Here is a 21134-nt window from a genome sequence, read left to right as displayed (position 1 = left end):
ACAAATTAATATTATAAAGATAATTCAATAATTCTAAAATATTGCAGTTGACAGGCAGTAATCCATACATGACTAGCTTACATATTGACATTAGCTCCTTACAACTGGGTAGACCTTTGCCACATTTACGCCCTTAGGGTGCATATGCCTCTGGGTGCATTTGTGCCCACATGAGAAAAAGTTGGATTTTGAATAGACAGCAAGGAAAGTAGGCCCCTTATCCATCCTCTGAACATCAGTCCTGGCAGCATGGAAAGCATGCTATTTTTTACTCTTTCTATAAGTGAAGAAAGAAACAAATATTTTGGTCTGTGAAGTAGCAGTGCTTGCTAGTCTAATTTGCTGCTTAATGATAAAGGGAGAAAAATAGATGAAGGAAAGCAAATTCCTTCCTTCTCATTTTGTGGGGATGGAATTAGACTTTATCTTGGCAAGAGGTAGGAGTGCTCTGCTGACAACATAATATTAAATTGAAATTTCCCTGAAATATAAGAAAGAGGTTGTGTCAAAATGCAAAACAGTCATGTATGTGATAAGTATTCTTATAGGAAAAGCACTACACGTTTCTGATAAATAAACTGTGGGTTGTGTAGTAGTTCTCAGCTGTAAGCTAAGCATAGTGGAGTACCGCCAAAAGTGGATAATATTCCAGGAGGATGTCAAGGTATCTCGTTAGCTGTCTGTATGCTTTTATTTATGTTACTTATCTGTATTTGTTACTTATCTGTATTTGCTATGTCCTGTCTTCCCTTGAGTTTGAAAACATTTTGAGAGCCAGATCCACTTTCCTTTAACTCTTCCTGTTACTTGGAATGGCATAATACACAGGATGCAGGCTCCATAATTGTTGTTGACCAGCTCTTCAGTAATATGCCACCCTTGAATTTTGAAGCCAACTCTTAAAACTGTCAAAATTTCAATGGCTTTTATAATCACAATGATTTCTCCTTCTGTCGGTACAGCAGAGCACAGAGATTCTCCCCCCTGGTAGAGGGTAGAATAATGCTCTCCTTCTAGAGTGCTGTTGGGCTTTCAAGAGGGAGTTAGGAACTCCTCTTCCAAAGAGGGGATGAGATTGGGGAAAGAAAAAAAAGAAAACAACTTCAAACTGGAGTGTGTGATTCTAAGTGGTGAGTCACCTGTAGAAGCAGGGTCATCCTGAGCCTGGAGTCCAATAGCAGCCCTGCCTTCCAGCTGATGAACCTAGTGCCTGCGCCATTGTGGTGAAGCCAAGCCTATAATTGAGTCACGACCCTCAAGGACGAATATGGTAGTTTTAAGTTGATAGAGTTCTCTGGCAATTTGCAGAGGCAGATGCAAATCTTCTCTGAAGCAAAGCATCCCCAGTTCAAGCCTGCCGGATTCCTCAGATTAAGATCAAGCAAGTTGTTAAAGAAAACTCAAAGATCACTAAGACGACAAGGAAGTAACCACCATGAATGAGAGTCAGCAGAAACAAAATATTTAGACCTTCAAAGACTACAAATATTGAGATTATCAGAAACAGAATATAGAATCTGTCAGAAACTAGACTTTTGGTGGTAAACACGATGCAGTCTATACAGAAGTCAAAATATAATGATGTACACCTGAAATTTATAGAATGTTATAAACCAATGTGATCTCAATAAAATTAAAAAGAAGAATCTGTCAGAAACAGAATATTGTATGAAATATTTAAGAAATAGATAATAGAATGATTTTGAAAGGAAAAGAATTATTGAAATCTAAACTCAGTAGTTAGATTAAACAGCAGATTAGTTACAAATGAGAGTATCAGTGAAATTGAAGATATATGTGAGCAAATTACCTAGGGTGCCACAAAGAAAATGAAAATAAAGACTATGAAAGAGAAATTAAGAAAACTGGAGAATACAATGAGAAGATCTAATATCTATTCATAGCCCCAGAAGTAGAGGATAGTGAATATCCCAGAATTTTTTAGGATGGTTAGAAGCTACACAGCACAATATATCCCAAACTGAATAAACGGAAATCTATACCTATGCCTGGCATGGGGATATTATAGAATACCAGAGACAAGATGATAATCTAAATGCAGCCAGAAAGAAAAGGAAACTTAGCTATGAAGGAAGGCAGATTTGACCAAGAGCGCATAAAATCAACAGCAACCATGAAAGACACAGACAACGAAATAATCTCTTTAAGGTGTTAAGGAAAAAAATCTGTACTCTCTCAGCATCTAAGAATATCTCTCAACAATGAGAGTGAAATAAAGACACGTAATCAAAAACTGAAAAATATTACCATTAACAACCTTTATTAAAGAACCCTGGAAAACATCTACTCCTTTGCCAGTGACTTTCATCTACCTATGTGCTTCTTCCCTTTCCCATCCCCATGCCCCACCTCGCACCAGAGATGATCACTATTTGAATCACCACACTGAATATTGAAGTTTAGTTTGTATATGTAAAATAATACTACTAGCTATCAAGTTAAATACATGGTTCTTTAATTTGCTTCATTTATACATTTATTAAATTCTATTGAGTGGACACCAAATAAAAACGTGATCAATATTGTTTTTAGCTAGCCATTGAAGTACAAGGAAAATTAGGATTATAAAACATGAATTACAAGGCTGCTAGAGCAATCTAATAATAAAATTAAGAAATGTGTTAAGGGGGGCTGGCCCCATGGCGTAGTGGTTAAGTCTGGCACACTCCACTTCAGCAGCCCAGGTTTGCGGGTTCGGATCCCAGGTGCGGACCTACCCCATTCATCAAGCCATACTGTGGTGGCGACCCACATACAAAAGAGAGGAAGATTGGCATAGATGTTGCACAGGGCTAACCTTCCTCAAGCAAAAAAAGAGGAAGATTAGCAACAGATGTTAGCTCAGGGCGAATCTTCCTCACCAAAAAAAAAGAAAAAGAAATGTGTTATTTATTAGAAACCATTTAGGACATGTTTGGGGTACCATGCTTGCCTTCTTGGCACATGTTCCTGTAGCTTAAGTAACAACTGCTTTAGTGCTTAAAGTTAGGTGTTAACAAGTGGAGATTATCTTTAAAACATTAACTTTACTAAAAAAGTTATCCTAACTAAAGCCCATTCTTACTAGTATTTGTTAATAAAATTGTTGTGTTGTTTTCTTCCTTGGTACCATCAGGACTATCTCAGTCACCTCAAAAGGCCCATTTCTCATGGGTCATCCCTCATCCCCAGAATCTAATCCCCATAAAACTCTGTATATCCATCTTTTGCCTGCATCACCTATCACTCCCCAACTCTTGAAATATTTTGCTACCTTTGGTCTCCCAGGAGAGCCTTCTTACCTGGTTGCTGTTTTTTCTCCCTCCGTGATCTCATTTCAAACATTCCGCTACCTGATTCCTTCCCCAGCTCTGGCACCAACTTCCCAAATGCTTCAGCCACACCCAGGACCTACAATGCATGGAAATCGCCAGTGTTTCAATGTTCTCATAGCCCTCCTTATTTAGATTAAATTCCAAGGTCAATCATTATAATCACTTCCTTGCATATAGCTCAACTCCTTTGTTTCTTTTTGCCTCATCATGCTTGTTTGGCCAAATCAACTTATTGTTACATCCATCTCTGCCTACTCCATGTCTATCTTGAAGCTAAACATAGCTAGAGAAAAACACGACTGGCTTTAACTCGATATCGCTAACCTCAAGTGAGCCCTCAGTGCTGGATGGCAATCATACTATCGTTTTCTAGTCCATTCTCTCTGACATTTTTCTAGATAACTTTATACTTTACTCTCTCACCTAAAATTTCCAACATCTATTCTCCCATCACCACACTCAACTGGTGATCTTGCTTCCTCCTTCATTCAGAATATAGAAGTCAGAGAGAACTTCCACAAGCTTCCATCACATCTAACCATCTATTAGCCTCTGTGCTTTTAAATGCTACCTTTTCTCCTGTTATTATAGATTAAACTGTCCGTACTTCTAGCTCAAACCAACCTCTTTATTTCTTCACTAGATGCCTCTGTTCTTGATTGCTTAAGAACATTTTCCCGCAGTTGCTGCCCCTCTCCCTCTGTCTCTCCTTCTGTTTCTCTGTCTCTGTCTCCCTGTATCTCTCCCATATTAACAAATTTTTCCTCTCTAGTAGATTTTTCCCATTAGCATTTAAACATGCTATTATTTCTCCCAAAATTGAAAAACAAAAAGCTTCTCAAGCCCGTTTCTGCCTCTAGCTACCACTCCATTTCCCTCTTTCCACATGTACAGAACTTTCCACTTTCATTTAGACCTACTCCAAACAAGATTTTTCTCCAATGAGGTCACCAAAACTGCTCTTGTCAAAACTGCTACAACAACACGCAACAGCATTAAATCCATTTGTTCTCAGTTCTAATTTTGCTTGTCCTTTCAGTGGCATTTGGTACAGATGATGACTCATTCCTTCTGGAAACATTTTCTTCACTTGGTTTCCAGGACACCCTCCCTCTAGTCCCTCTTATCCTTCATCCCCTTGGCTGGTTCCTTCCTATCCATCCAATCTCTTAACCTTGAAATTCTCCTTTTTACTTGACCCACTTCTCTCTTCTCTCTATACTCACTTTCTCAGAGATCTCATCCTGTCTCATAGCTTTAAATGGTATTGATACACTGATGGCTCCCAAATTTATAGCTCCAGCTGAGATCTCTTCTTTGGACTCCAGACTAATCTGTCCACTGCCTACTTAATATCTCCACTTGTAGAGACTCCTCAAGCTGCTACTCCAAAACTGAGCTGTGATCTTCCTCCCACACCTTCTCCTTCATGGTCTTTCCCACTGCAGTAAATTGCTTCATGCGTCTAGTTGCATAAACCAACTTCCACTGCTACTATCATTGTCAGACATCACCATCACTGCTGACCTGTAATACTGAAATTGGCTCCTTCATTAGTCTGCTTTCAACACAGCATTCAAAACAAAAGTCAGATCATGTCGCTCCATGTGTAGCTTACTCCCTCACCTTCTTTAGTTCTTCACTCAGATGCCATCTTCTCCTAAGATGGTATTCCATATCTGCCTATTTAATATTGTAAACTAGGATTCAGCAAACTTTGGTTGTAATGGGCCAGGTGGTAAATATTTTAGGCTTTGTAGCCATAAGGCCTGTGTTGCAGCTACTCAGCTATGCCAGTGTAGCATGAAAGCAGCCATAGACGGTACATACCTGATTGAGTATGGCTATGTGCCAATCAAAATTTATTTATGGGCATTGAAATTAGATGTATTCTTCCGTTTGAGTGTTTTCAACCATTTAAAAATGTAGCTTTCCCAATGGGCCAGCAATGGGCTGGGTATGATCCACAGACTATAGTTTGTTGACCTCTCTCCTCGTGTACAGTCCTTAAATGCTTCCTTTGCTATATTTTTTATGCTAATATGTATCACAATATAATATGCTATATATTTTACTTATTTTTTTGTGTTTATTATCTATGTCTTACAAATAGAATATAAGCTTCATGAGGCCTGGAACTTTTAACTGTTTTGTGTACTGCGAAATCCCCAATGTAGGTGCTCGATAATTAGATGTTGAATGAATGAATGAACAAATTACATTTCAAAAGGAGATAAAGAAAATTGGCTATAATGGATGAGATCATTGAAGAACTCAAAATTTATTTTAGAAATTATAGTCTGAGAACTGCAAGAAAGATACCATTTTAACCATTTGCAGCCTACAAAAGCCTCCTTCAGTAACGTTCTTATTAAAATATTCATTTTTATTTAATTGTTATAAATTTTCTTTTCATCCTCCCTAAATCTCATTTATTTAGTAAGAGATACCTTAATTCATTGATCCCTCTTTTCTTGGGATGGTCATACTTTCTGTTCTCATGGTTCTCCAGGTTCTGGAGTTAAATAGTCCTGTAGAATAGCCACGTGCATTCCTGCTTCTTTCTCTGCTGGAGGCTGCCCTTTCCTGTGGCCACTGTAAGTTATCATGTTCACTTAGCATCCAGGACTTAATTTCCAAAAAACATTGCCTTTATAATTACCATTTAATTCTTAGTTCTCTGGGATGAACCAAAGAAGTTAACACAGTTCTTAAACTTCTGTCTTTGACTGAAGGAAATAAAAGTGTTAAATTATAGGCATTAGAGCATAGCTTAATTTCTATGAGCCATTTCAAGATACTGAAATTGGATTTAATTATTATATGTAATGGACATTAAGCATTTATGAGACAAATGGCCTATAATTTAATTAGTTAGTGAAGTATTTATAAGATACTTTGTTTTACTAAAAACTAATATGTAATAACAGAAAATAATCTTGCCTCTAGATTATTAGATGAAAGAATTGAAAAGACATGCCTTTCTTTTACTTCTAGAGAAGTCCTTTTAGTTTTACATGTTCAGACATGAATCATAGGTAGAGGTGATATGTGGCCAATTCCTGTAGTCAAACATCAGATCACTATTCAAGGTTATTGCATTGCCAATACAAAATTATGTTTTTTGAGTAAGTGAAAATGTGTTACTTTGTGATTTGTAAACGTATTTGACATGTATCACATAATCTTTCTGGTTCCCTAACTCAGTATTGAAGATGAGTCTAAAAGAAATCAGAATTGGCATATAAGAATTAATCATTGGGTCTGAAATAATTTATTTTGTTCTGTCTTCCTTTTCAAGTCTCGTTTTGGTTGTTATTTGTGAGTTTGGGTGAATAAGTATTCAATATATCTGAGGCTAGCAGTTGCTTGGACTCTGGGTCTGTGCGATTGCTTTATTGATTGCTTGATATTTGCTTGCTTGTTTCCTTGTTTTATATTAACAGGGTAGACCAGGGAAGGGAGGCAAGAAAGTAAGGGTGTAGCATTTTCAAAAATAGAGTTGCCCAGAGAAGAGATAAGACATTGGCAGAGTAGGTCAAGGCAATACAAAATCTGTATTATATACAATTTTGGAAGCTATTATGTAGAAAAATGTCATCGAACCAGTCTTTAAAACCTTCCTATAATGTGCTGACTATACACTCTTTAAGTTAAGAGATGATTGATGCAGTCTGAATGTGGCGATTTCAGATATGAACATTTCAGAAATAAAGGCAAAATGTGCAATTGAAAGTAGAGATCTTGAGGGTGATATGTGAGCTTATACTATGTGAGTGGCAGTTGCCGTGAGTTTAGATACACACAAGCAGTGTTTATTTCTACATTTGCAGCAGGTGTGACACTTTGGCAAGTGTAATGGCTTGGAGTACAGCACAACTTTACCTTGATTGGTGTGTCCTGATGGAATATGTTCTGAAATGATGTGTGAAGACCTTGCATCATTATTTTTCCAATCATGTATCAACCAAGTCTTGGCCCTATAAAAGTGCAAATAGAATGTCATGCATCAGATAGTGTGTTTACATTTTATTTTTAGTCCCTGGAAAGATTTATAGTTTCTGGAGGAATTGCTTTGCTCCTGCTCGTTATGTTTGATCTGGTCCTCCTAACTCAGAGTATTTGCAAAACTTTCCACTTGCTGCACGCATGAAGCCTGTGGTGAATTCTCTCAGTGAAACGTGTTTCTTCATATTCATTCTGCGGGTGGACAGTTACCTTCTAACGTCATGGTCAAATGTGATTGCTCTGAATGACACTGTCACCCTCACATTAATCCTGCTTGTTCACACCGTGCTCCCCATCTGCTTTGTGAGAGAGAAAAAAAATTGTCTTACCCATCTTTAGAGTGTGTATGCCTAATGTAAATTTCATTTTAATCCACTGTTTTGAGGTCTCTGACATGCTGATTTCCATAATTTAAAAAAATGAATATTTTCAGTAAGTTCTATTTAGGGACAAATCTGTCGTTTCTACAATATGCACACTAGTATCTCTCAGTTGACCTCCATCAGATCAAAGCTGTTTATTGACGAACATAGAAATCAATTAGAGAAGTGACGTACATTGGTTAAAAAAATGTCCTGAATTTGATTGTCGTGGTTCTGTTGAGTGTTTAGTATAACTTTGATTTTGTCAATGTAATATGTCTATACCTCTTGCTGTGTTGTATTTTTTTGATGAGATGATCAATTTGCTCAATAAAAAAGGCCAGCAAAAAATAAAAATAGCTCTTTGCTTCTATCTTCCATGCCATTTGAGTTCTTAAATATTATAAGCCCAAATCTCAACTTCCAATATATCTCTGAAATACATTTAATAACAACAAATAAAAACATTATTATTCTGGTGACATGTTTCAACTCCTTGGAATGAGCAGTCATTTTATTAGATATATTCAAACTCACGCTTCACACATACACACTTAGATGGCCTGCACAGCTGGAAATCCTTCTGTGTAATATGATTATGATTGAGAAAGCATGCACATGTTCCTCCCTCCCTTCATGCTAAAAAGAAATGCATTAAGTGTAGAGCGAGTTATGTTGCTTAAATCACATTTGGACTAGAAACAGGCAAGGAATTTGGTTCAAAGAAAAGGAGAAGATGCTGCAGGTTTTTGTAGTAGCTTCTAGATTAGTAAGGGCAGACAGTGCTTGGTGCTATAGAGAATAGATGATATTTGTGTGTTGTGCAGATTCTTTTCTAAATTTCTTTCTTTCTAGGTTTTTAACCTTCAATAAATTCTCTTTATTTTTATTCTTTTTCTAATATACGTGCACTTGGTCATCATGTATTTTCTCACTTATGTAGAACTTTTATTTAGTAGTTTTATTTTAAATGATGAGCTACATGCTTATTACAAATCAAGATAAACTGTGCACTGATTGCATTTTATGAAAGCTAGGAGTGACACTTAGATGGCCTGGGATCTAGGTTTTTTCATTTGGGTCACATGAGAGTTGTTTCTGTGAAATCAACGACATCAGGAAAGCCTATCTTTGAAACAGAATGATCTTCAGTGAAGAATAATTTCTGAGATCATATTCTTAATTTAGGAGATGCACTTTAAAATCTGTTAGAAATAACTACCACCTTTGAAATGACTCTGTTATGATCACTGTTTGCTATCCCCCAAACCACAGCTGTTGGCATTTTGATTGCCATAGAAATGGATAGCACTCCACATTGTGGCAATCACACCCATCATAAAAGTTAAATGAACATTCTTGTAGCACCCGCTGGGATGGGGCAGATGTAAGAGAAAGGATTGAGTGCACAGGATAAAATGTGTCACTGACAAATTGAAACTACCCCCTTAATACAGCATTGTGTCTTGCTTGTCACCTATATCTGTTTTGTTTTATTCAAAGTGATTTCAAGAACACAAATATTGTGTTGAAACTGAAAATCAGAATGAATCATTTCTATTATCTGTCAGAATTTGCCTTACCATTGCTAGATTTCCTGTGTTGTTTTCCCTTGCCATATGAACCATTTGGTAAATCTTTTCACAAAGATACTTTATTCAAAATATGATTGTAGTCAAAATATGACTGCAAAGAACTATCATTTCATTTTGCATTACTTGTGGGTTTTTGTTTTGTCATAGAATTTTGTGAAAGATCTTTTAGTTTATTGTATTAATATTTCATTTTTTAATAAGGATTTTTTTTCCCATTTTGATTTGGTCTTAGAAGGGTTACATCATGGATATCACTAGTGACACCTTAATCTCCAAACTAATTGAAATTCAGATTCTTGTCTATTAGAGCTTCTCTCCACTGTTCGCTCTGCACCCAGCAGTTTGTAAAAACACTTTTAAAAAGTAACAAATTCATTTTGCTGTGACCCACCAATTTCAAAAGTTTGTATACCAGTCTCATTTTGGAAAAATACGAGACTTGAAGCAACCTGATAATTCATCTTGTCTAATAGCCTCATCCCCATAAGGAAGTAGTCTCCCTTCTGCCCCACAGCTCGGTCTTAGTATCTCCCTCATAGACGTGCCTGATTCTTCTTGGGAGTAGAAGCATTTGTATTCATGCACTGGACTGTAAACTCCTTGAGGGCAGTCAGCCCTTCATCTGTGCAGTCCCCTATAGTGCTTAGAACAAGGCATGGATAACAGTTTCACCTGCCTCCTAAGTTTGATGGGCATAAATGAGATGATGAATGTATACCTCCTCATAGTTTGTGGTAAATGCCAAGTATGCAATTTAAGTTAGCTAAAGCCACATACAGACTAAAAATATATATTGTTCTCATTCACCTCTTATCTAGAGTATCTGGCAGCAACTTTGACATATAGTAGGTGCTTAATAAATGTTTGTTAAATTAAACTGAGATTGGGCTAGAATTTACCTCCCCTAGGTCAGCTCTTTCTGCTAAACCATACAAATTTTTCTTCTTTGAGCAAGCATTCATTGAGAGCTTCTTACATACGCCAGGCCTGGCACTAGCACTATAAAGACAGTTAAAATAAATTCACTGTCTCTCTCACCCTCCAGCAAAGAACACAACACTTCTAACAAGTAGCTATAATTCTTTGTGGTAAGTGTTGGAATTAATGTATGTAGACAGTACTATGGGAACCTAGAGAAGTAAGCCATGAGTAAGAGATTGTTAAACTCATTTTAAAAATGAGCAGAATTTTGTTCTGAAGAAGGACTTTGTCAGAGGAGCAGTTTGATAAGAAATGAATGTTCAGAATACCACATAGCAGAAAGAGAGCTTTCATGGGGTTCATGCAGAATGTATATTGAGGGCTTATTTGGGGTGCCAAGTTGTAAAGGGTTTCTTAGTACTGGGCTGAAGCGTCTGGATTCCTTTCTGTAGGCACAGGTTGACCCTGTAAAATCCCATTTGTGTTTAAAAAAAGACAGATGTTCAAGTGGGAGATAGATTGGAGTAAGGAAGAAATTGAAGGTGGGGAGAACAGTAGGGGGCTGATAGAGTTTAGGAATGGGATGAGATGCTAAGGTAGGCGGTGCCAGTAGAAATGGAGGCTGGTAAAATGAGGGAGCATATGAAACACATTGTTCATCTTAAGTTTTCTTGTTGTTCCTGAGAAAAGGAACTAAGAAGAAAGCTAGAAAGTGAGGGATCTGGATAAAGACAGAGAAGCAGGCTGTAAAGAAAAGTCTATTCTGCCTGCTGCCTAGCTAGGAGCTGCCATCCTTCTCCCACATACAGTGGTCCAGGGTTCCCCATAGTTACAGTGAGACATTTTTGTGGATCGCACTGCCCCTCTGTACAGCCCACCATCTGGCTGCCCAGATTTCTATCATCCTCTCACCCACATTGAAAGTGAACCTCTATCAAGGACTTTCCATTTTGTGTATAACAGATTTTTCATCTTAGAAACAGTGGTTATCTGGTTGTCAGTCTTGGGAAAGTGACTGAGCAGGAAAACACCAGGCCAGGTGGTCCTGGTTAGGGGTTGTTTTGAGGTAGTGTGAGCTCTGTGTAATTACCTTTCAAATGTCACCATGTAGGTGACAACTCTTAGAAAACTTATACTGACTAAGTGTTAAAGAGCAGTTAGATCACTGAGGAGGGAACGTAAAAAGCTAAAAATCCTGTGAAAATGTTATTAACCTCTCTAGTAATTAGGAAAAAGAAATTGAGAACAGAATAGGGTACTATTTTACAACTTTCAATTTGCAAAAATTAAAAAGTCAGACAATACCAAGCATTATAAAGGCTGTGGAATAAAAGGACCCCTGTTACATGTTGATGCTAATGCATTTTGATACAACCGCACTGAAGAGCAATTTGGTAATATCTGGCAAAGTTGAAGATCCCCTATGATCCTGCATTGCCACTCCTAGAAACTCTCCCTTAAGGATATGTAGAGATATTCACAATAATATTGATGGCAGCCCTGTTTTAAAGAGTGTATAGTCCATCCTTAAGAGAAAGGGTAGTCGTTTAATGGAATTCATGTGAAAGAACTAAACCTTACATATGTCAACATGGATAAACCTATAAAACAAAATGATGAGCAAATCTTCAGATTCCAGCTGGGTGCTTGGCAAGATGGCATCCTATGATGGATAATGACAAGTTTATAAAATTAAAACTTATAGATGTGTAAGATTATACATTTGTTATGGGTGCACAAAAAATAAAGTGTAAAACATACACTGGAATGATAAATACCCACTTCAGGATAGTGGTTTTGGGAGGATGGGAGTGAGTTCAGAGTAGGACAGTAAGAGATATTTGGGAGCTTCAATTGTCTTTATAAAGTTTTATTTGTTAGGCAAGCACACAGTTTTTATTGTAGTCTCTGAAATTTTTGTATGCCTCAGATATTTATAATAAAGAAAAAACCTGCATATGGCTTTACTTGTGTGTTTATTCATTCATTTAATCTAGTGCCCATCTATCTGTTCAGCTACCCATTCATTTATTCTCCTTTTTTGTCAAAATAATTTTATTTAAATAATCCAAGAAAAGATGATTAAGGCTTAAACCAAGTTGGGGAAAAGGGCAGTGTATAGTTAGAAGACAGATTTAAGGGGGATTTTGGCGTGAAGTTGCCAACACTGAACAATTGGGTGCTTGTATATGTGTGTGTGGAGGAAGACAAGAAATCAAAGATAATTTATTCAGATTTCTAGCTTGGCATTCAGCATGCCAATGGGACAAAGCAGGAGGAGTGATATTGGAACTAAGGGGAATAGGGTATCTAACTTTGTCTCAGTCCGTTACACTTTTTTCCCTAAGCCTGGCACATAATCTTAAAAACTTTAATTCAGTAATTACTTATTAAACATCTGCCGTGTACAAGGCACAATAAATATAAAGAGATCCCTTAAACTTATGCATAAATACTTTTTCCTGAATACGTTTCTTAAAAGTTTATACCATTATTTTTTAAGCATTATGGTACAGTTACTGCTCTGATAAATTCGGTAAGCAATTTCAATGGCAGTATGCAGCCTTCATTAAGTTATTTGGTAACTACTTGAAAAAGAGTGAGAATCCATTAAAAACTTCAGACTGTGCAAACTCATTTAAGTTTGCAAATTATATTCAGAAGGGAAGTTAAAGGGGGTTATCATGAAAACATCCTAAAAACGTGTAGTGTATTAATTGAGTGATAGCTGAGTAAGGCTAACTTCAGACATTCTCTCTTAAAAGTTATTTAGTTCATACAACAGTAAATATACAACTATATGGATAATTTCAGGAACGCTTTGAATAGAAATAAATATATTTATAAAATTAGAAATAGTGGTCAATTATTTCTATCTTCTCTTTCATAGCTTCTCTTGCCTGTTGATTTACCTTCACAAAAGGGAAGTGGTCACAGGGACTAATGGGATACAGAGAACCCAATTACTCTGTGGGTTTCCAGCTGTTGCTTAATCAAGAACCTTTCAACCAAGACCTTCTTTTCCTTTTTCTAGGCTTCACCCAAGTCCTCTGTTCAAAGTTCTACATTTTAGTCCTCTTCCCAATAAAAACATGAATTCCCAATTCTAATTCCCATATTGTCTTATTATTCGTCCGCCATAGATATCTTTCCAAGACTACACAATAGGCGAAGGCCAGGAAAATTACTTTGTCTTTCGATCGTGTGCTCAGAAGACCCTGTGAGCTCAGCTTCGTTCTTTGGGAGCCTCAAGGGCCTTAGACTAGACTCACACCTGCATAATCTTGCTTTTGCTCTACACCATCCCAATATTTATCTATTATTTTAATTTTGCTTATTTCCTCCAATGTTGGAGAAATAAGCCAAAAACCACAGTCAAGTAACAAGAAAGGCATAATTCCCTAGAGACTTGAAAAAGACATCATTTGTTGCCTCAGTATGGCTGCCAGTCAGCCCCTTTGATGTAAAGCATCTGTCCTTGTCAAGGAAACAGGAAAGGTCTGGTTCTCCTTTCTAGTCTATGAAGTACGAAGCAGTGTCATTTGTTGTACAGAGCCACAAACCCCGTGGTACTGGGTTACAAGCTGCTGACTGCCTTGTTAACATGCTGCAAATTTCATCGGCTGTCTTTAATAAAAGAGGATGTGTGTCAGGGAAGACATCAGCTGTTGTGGTTGGGTTTCTCTTCCCCAGCCCATTATCACAGCTGGCAGAGAGCAATGACACCAGTATGTAATCAGCCAGTCACCTGGACTTCTTGCATTTTGATTACATAGCTAGGTAATCTTTAAGTCTGTTTAAAAACCTTTCCATGCTCTTATTTGATTATGAAAAGGGTTTTTATTCCCTATTTAGTCATTTATGGCTTCTGTTAATAAAGTTTTATTTCAACCTTAAATAACTGCATGGCCAAGAGAATTCTACTTTATGGAGGATAGACATTTGATCTGACATTCTTTGTTCTGTAGGAACTTCATCCTCTTATAGGAAACGTCATCTCACAATATAAAACGGTGTAATCTAAGATCAGGAAATGGCCCCTAGAACAATGCTTCTTAAATTTTAATGAGTATACAGAGCACCTGGGGATCTTGTTAAAATTCGTTTTCTGATTCAGTGGTTGGCACCTGAAATTCTGCATTTCTGTCAAGCTCCCAAGTGATGCTGATGCTACTCCGTGAACTACGATTTGTGTAGAGGCTGGCAGACCTGAAGGCATTCAGTCCACTGGGCATCCAGTAAGCTACCCAGTCACTGCTGTGGAGGGGAAACACAGCAGGCTTAAAAAATAAAGCCCTTGGCTTTGAAGAAAGAAAACAACCATATAGAAAAAATAATCTATATTTAGTTTTATTCATAAATTTTTAACACACACATGAAATTGTTTATGTCAAAATAACTGTTGACACTTTCAAAGCAGTTACCTAAGGCAATGATATTTGTTACTTATGCCACATTTGAGCATACTGGTATGTAAATTTCATTAGTTTCCATTCATTCAAATAAGAAGCTACAGTGATGTTTTTAAAGCATTACATAATGTATGTTTGTAGGTATTAAAGTAAAAAACTTTTTTTACTCTATTAAGATAAACACATTTAAACCAAAATGTTACATCTGAGCATGGAAATCTGTAGCTGCTTAAAAATATTGAATGATGTTCTTAAATATGCACATTTTTAGTGTAGTTGGATTTTTAGTCTTTAGGGAACAGTTAATGAGTTATGTGAGCTTCCATGAGATCTATTATCCCACATTAACTTCATAATGTCAATTTTTGATTATTTTTGTTTAATGAATAACATGCTAGCGTGAATAATGCAAAATTAAAGTTATTCCAAAAACGCCATTATGATTAGCATTCAGACTCATTTTGATGGCAGATTTAACTTCCTAATTGCGTTTTCTTAGAATAATATTAAAATTTTTTCATCATTTGATGGCAGGGAGGTGACTCCAAAGTATTTGAAAGATTGAAGAACCCCAGGCTGCAATTTAGTAACAATAATAAAGCCTATTTATAGGCTTGGTCTACTTCACCACCTATTTTCACATCCATCACTTCCAGGTTTAACCGAAGACAGACTACAAAGCTCGTAAAAATAAGAGCCAATTCACAGATCCTCAGCATTTGGATTCAGGGGTCATTCAGGCACACTGACAAGGAGATTCTGCTTTGTGTTTTTGAGATGAGGAGACTGAAGGAAAAGAAGAGAAAAAGACAATTTTGTATTCTAATTTAATCTCAACAGCAGCCCTATGAAGCAAGTAGTGTTATCCAATTTCTAGAAGAAACTGGGGTCTCGAGGGCTCTCTCAACTTGTTCAAGTGCACACATCTCTTGGTGGAGCTGGCATTGGAACCTAGGCGTGTGACTCCATAACCTCTGAGTGTTTTTAATAATCCCCTGGAGTTGCAATTATAGTTAGATACAGACACTTTGATAATGAAGTGATTCAAGAAATAACGACTATCCCACAGAGCCATCTGGTTTCTCTCAGCCCCGTCGCTGGGCCTCTTCTATTTCTGGTTAGTAAGGAATGGTCTCCAACTGTGGTTCTCCCTCCTCATTTCCTCTCTTCCCACTCAGGATGGCAGGAAGTCTGAACATTTTATCTACTTAACATCTCTAGTAATTCAGGCTGTGAACACACTTCACCATCAGTTTAGTAGCTGTTTATTGATAGTTGTGCTAAACTCTGTGAGGAGACATAATTCAGAAATGTGTCCAGGTATCAAGAAATTCAAGATGATAATGGACAGTCTGATAAAAAAGTTCTTTTAGGAAGACAGAGTAGGTGGTGTTATTTTAGGTTTCCAGTGTGCAGCTATTCACTGCACATGTAATTTAGAGCTATGTTTATTTGGATTGGTGTTTAAAATTAGAAACTGACCATCTGTATTTTTCTTGATAATTATGGAGTCATCCTAACCAAAAGGTTTTTGAAAATCGGGAATAGCTTATATTTGCAACATTATTTTTGGAAAAGAATAAAGGATGCAGAAAAGTTGGAAAATAATGCCCAGTAGTTGAGGACTTAGAAGAATTTTGGTATGCATCCAGAGACATATTATGTAGCCATTGAAAGAAAAATTATAAAATCTGTATAGCAACATGAAAATCACAAACATGCATGTGCTAGACCTCAGGCAAAATGAAACGAGGAAAAGGGAACTTGACGTTTGTAGAGTGTCTGCTATGTGTGTGTACTGTGCTACATTTATTAATTTTCTCATTTTATCTTTCTAACATACAGAAAAGTTGATATTATTTCAATATTTCATAAATGAAATAATTGGGGCACAGATATGTTAGGGGACCTCACCAAGGTCACAGTCAGTTGTTGAGCAAGAACTCAATCCAGATCTCTTAAAATCCTAGTCTGATCATTTTTTCCAAGTTGGTTTATTCTGAACTATTCAACCCTCTCCCCAGCATTGTTTTTGGTTCAGAAATAATTCTTTTACAGTAAAGAGTAGAGTCACATGAATTAAGCTAAAAAATGTGTGAATTGTGGAACTACTAAATTGTAAAAATAATTGTGAATTAGGCTGTATTATAAGGTTGCCAGGACAGTGAATAGTTGATACCGTCTATAAAATGAAAACATAATCTTAGCATAAGCACTTTTAGTTTTATCTGATACTTGAAGTATGCATTTATGTAACTGCCAAATATTAGCTGCTTTCTGTTAGCCAGAAAGTTCTAGGGACAAGACAAGAACAGAACAGCTCTTATTTGTAGATAGCAAGCAAAATATTTTTTCCTTTGGGAAGGACTTATGTTGTTGTTAACTAATGTCTGAGAATTTTGGGATGGAAACCCTTGTAGTAATTAAACTAATGATATATAACATACTTTTTTTTAACTTTGCCTTTCACATGATAACTTTGTATTGCAGTTATCACACATTACAGAAAATTCCGTTTGAGGATTACTCAACTACTTTTAAACAAATAATATAAAATTTATGAAGGTTACATTTTTCTGTACCATATTTTATCTATTTTGATGTGTTTTTTTTTTTTTAATTAATTTATTTATTTATTTTTCCCCCACAGCCCCAGTAGATAGTTGTATGTCATAGTTGCACATTCTTCTAGTTGCTGTATGTGGGACGCAGCCTCAGCGTGGCTGGAGAAGCAGTGCGTCAGTGCGCACCCAGGATCCGAACCCGGGCCGCCAGCATCAGAGCGCACGCACTTAAACGCCAAGCCACGGGGCCGGCCCTATTTTGATGTGTTTTTATTTTGCTATATTTACAGTAAACGTTCACCATTAGAAGTTTAAAAACTGTTTGACTTAAAAATAAGGACTTTGTTTCATTAAACTACTTGGGTTAGATTTGGAAAGGACTTTAGTGGTTGTACTTGAATTTTTTTTCAGGGTTTTTACCCTAAAATTTTACAATATATTTTATTTATTTTTTTAAATTTTATTTATTTATTTTTTTTCCCCCAAAGCCCCAGTAGATAGTTGTATGTCATAGCTGCACATCCTTCTAGTTGCTGTACGTGGGACGCGGCCTCCGCATGACCGGAGAAGTGGTGCGTTGGTGCGCGCCCGGGATCCGAACCCGGGCCACCAGCAGCCGAGCGCGGGCACTTAACCGCTAAGCCACAGGGCCGGCCCTATTTTATTTATTTATGTTTGCATAAATGGCCTGGAATATTGCTAAGGAGAGGAAGAAAAGAGTGGGTAGACATAGATTTGTCAACTTTTCCCACTTAATTTTTAATTCTTGGCATTGAGTTGAAAAAAAAAGTTTAATACTTTCCACCTGACATTGTATCACTTTTAACTTTTCTCTCAAAAGTACAGTCTGACTAAGTTACTAGGTCTTCGTATGTAACCTATGCTTTCTCGTTAAAGAAGAATACTATTTCTCTAGCTGCCTGCCTTATTTAAAGCACAAAGTACACAGCAGCTGTTTGAAAACTTTTTTCCTTCCTAGTTATCTTTGTCTATTTGTATAAATTGCTAAATTGTTTCCATAAAATGCCTGCAGACATAAGGGAATCATTTGCATAAGTGGATGAAGATTTTTGTCTTCCATGAAGGAAAGCTTGTAATGGCCTCTTAATCGTTTTCCTTCCTCTCTCTGGTTCCAGTATCCGGCGGCTCTGATGAACCTGGGGGCCATTCTGCACCTTAATGGCCGACTCCAGAAGGCGGAGGCCAACTACCTGCGGGCGCTGCAGCTCAAGCCGGATGACGTCATCACGCAGTCCAATCTCCGCAAACTGTGGAACATCATGGAAAAGCAAGGCTTAAAGACTTCCAAGACCTGACACAGGAGGGCAACGCCTCCTCCTCCTCCTCCATACTTCCAAGTTGGCTTCATCAACGAACAGAACTTCCCAGCAGTGCTATGACACGAGCTAGTCTGGACTTCAAGACCAAGGCAGAGGTCACTGCCACTTCTGGGAGTATCCACTTTGCTGTTGGCACAGCCGTTAACACCAAAAAGGGGAACATTGGAAACCTCCTGAAGGATGTAATTGTTACCCATAGACTGTAAACCAGAGCACTTAAAATGGAATCTTTTGGCATTCTTAAGGGGGGAGGGGGCTAAGTTACAAATTTTGTTCGTTTTTGAAAGCTAATTTAGAAATTATATTGTTCCTTAAACACTGTGAGAGGAAGTCAGAGTGTCTGTTCAGCCATGGTAAACTATTAAGGTCAGGTGTTCATGGGGAGTGATGGGAGTGTGGTGTGAATCCCAGCGGGCTGGCCGTTGTCCTGACGCTGCTGTCTTCCCTCTTTCGGACAGCCTGCTTCTCAATTTGTGAAACTTAGAAAGAACAATTTTTTTAATACTGTGTCAGGATTTTTCAGAATCGACAGTTGTTTCCTGACTAGTGCACGTAACGTTTTATGATTTGGTTATGTCAGTCTTCACTCTTTTGAGCATCATTTGCTTTTCATGTTCTGGAGCAGATATGCAGAGTAGTGCTAACCATGTTTCACACTGGTGTTGTAGGAGGGGCTGGGGAGGCCTTAGATGTGTCAGGCAGGCATTTTTTATTTTAATGTCACCAACATTTTCCACCAAAACTGCCTAGGAAAATTCATTGTATTAGTTCTTAGGCTTTTGAAATTTCCTTTTAAAATGGCTGTTCCTGGTTAATGGGCATACATATGTAAGGATTAAATCAAAAAGAAGCTTAAAAGTGGTCCAGTTCTAATAACTAACCAGCAGCTGTGAGACAAAAGGGAAGGTGTCTTGTGCTTCCCAGATGTTACTGTTCAAAAAAGTCAAATCTGCGCAAAGGAGTGTATAATGATGGTTGCCAATGACTTTATATTTTGGAAACTGTTGGTGTGAAATGCTAATCATTTTCTGATAGATACCAAAACAGCAATGCTGATAAGTTTTTTTGCTCTTCCCAAAAGACATCAAAAATGAATTATTTTAAGCTGCAATAGCGTGTAACATTAGCCTGTGTGTTTCTAGATCTTCTGCCAAGTGCTTTTCACAGTTGAAAACCATTTTTCACTAGCAAATTTGGTATTTTATTTCATTACTTGTTAGTAACCACTTCAATGATCATTTCACGAGTAACAGACTAAATGAAGTAGAGAAAAACATTTATTGAAGATTTTTTTGACTTGCAGTCAAACTTTGCTACTAAATATTAACTTTGTAAAACAGCAGTTGGCTCTCAACTTCTTAGAGAAAGTAGCTATACAATATTCTACATATTTATTTATTTATTATTCTGCCATAGCAAAATAACAAAACAAAACTTGATTCGTTAAGCCAGTTCTTTGAAACTGAAAATTAGCTTTTTCTCCTTTCCTTTCACACTCCATGTATATATGATCAGCGTCCCCGTTAAAGGGAAGCTGGATGTGCAAATACATCGTATAATATTTTCTCCATATTTTATGTTTTGCTGCATATCTGAATACAGCGGGATAAAAAATTTAAAGTAGTGTTCCTATGTCATTAGTGTTTTTGTCAGAAGGGCAAATGTAGTGAGAGAGATTTGTTGATGGCATTAATAAGAAGGTCTTCCTAATATGTATATTATTTTGTAAACATTTCACTGAAGGGCCAAAAGTTAAATTATAACTAAATCACTGTGTTTGCAGTATGATATTTAACATTTAACAACAACAAACCCATGGTCAAACCAAAAACATGGGTTGACGTGTATTTTTCATCTTCTAGTGCATTGGCAATTGCAAAAATAAATAAGGAATTTAATATAAGGATATAGAGATGAATTCAATATCTAACATTTTTATTTATTTAAATAGTTATTGACCTATGATGACTTCCTAGTCTTAACATTTTATGTCTTTATTGTTATTGTTCTTCCTTTCAAACACTTGGTTCTTAATAGGTTCACTGATTGCACAGTAGAGGCACTTCATGTTGACCCAGTTCCCAAGTAGCATTAATAATTGGGCCTGTGTCATAAAATGCATGGATCTTTAATAACGAAATGTCCCTGACATCTTTTACTACAGGGCTGGGCTTAGTAACTGACCAACTCGGGGTGGGGAGGGCTGGGGGCGCTAAAGAACATCGTCAAAAATGTCTCTGCTCAGGGATTTATGGTGAATTATTGCAGACAGTGCTAAAAATATAGAGCACAAGACAAGTTTACTAAATTAAAATTTTATTTTTTGAGAAACTGTTATTTGTATAAATTATCAAGATTTGTAGGCTTTCCTTTTGTAGAAATAATTGTTTTATGTGCCAGAGAATTTCAATTTTGTTTTCAACAATAAAGCATTGATAACAAATATGTTGTATAAGCCTTTTTTAAATCTTCTGCAGTAACAACACTTACCCTCTCTTGGATTTGAACAGAACTAGGAGAAAGTTTTAACAAGATAGAGCTTCAGAGTTAAATAGAGACACATCTTGGCTAATGTATAATCAATAATTAACTGATCA

General features: G+C 36.9%; 1 protein-coding gene across 1 annotated transcript in view; it reads left to right on the top strand.

Annotated features, from left to right (window-relative positions):
• TMTC2 (transmembrane O-mannosyltransferase targeting cadherins 2) overlaps positions 1-20733 on the top strand; it is a 387351-nt gene extending 366618 nt beyond the window's left edge. Inside the window, exon 12 of the mRNA XM_004417918.3 lies at positions 18334-20733. Coding sequence (XP_004417975.2) covers positions 18334-18513 — 180 coding nt within the window. The 3' untranslated portion in view covers positions 18514-20733. The remainder of the gene's footprint in view (positions 1-18333) is intronic.
• Positions 20734-21134: the final 401 nt, after the last annotated feature.

This window comes from Ceratotherium simum, chromosome 25 (genome assembly GCF_057802395.1).
Source record: "Ceratotherium simum simum isolate JZ-2026a chromosome 25, ASM5780239v1, whole genome shotgun sequence".
Taxonomy (NCBI): domain Eukaryota; kingdom Metazoa; phylum Chordata; class Mammalia; order Perissodactyla; family Rhinocerotidae; genus Ceratotherium; species Ceratotherium simum.
The sequence above is the reverse complement of the archived record's forward strand: the minus strand, read 5'-3'. Positions and strand labels throughout refer to the sequence as shown.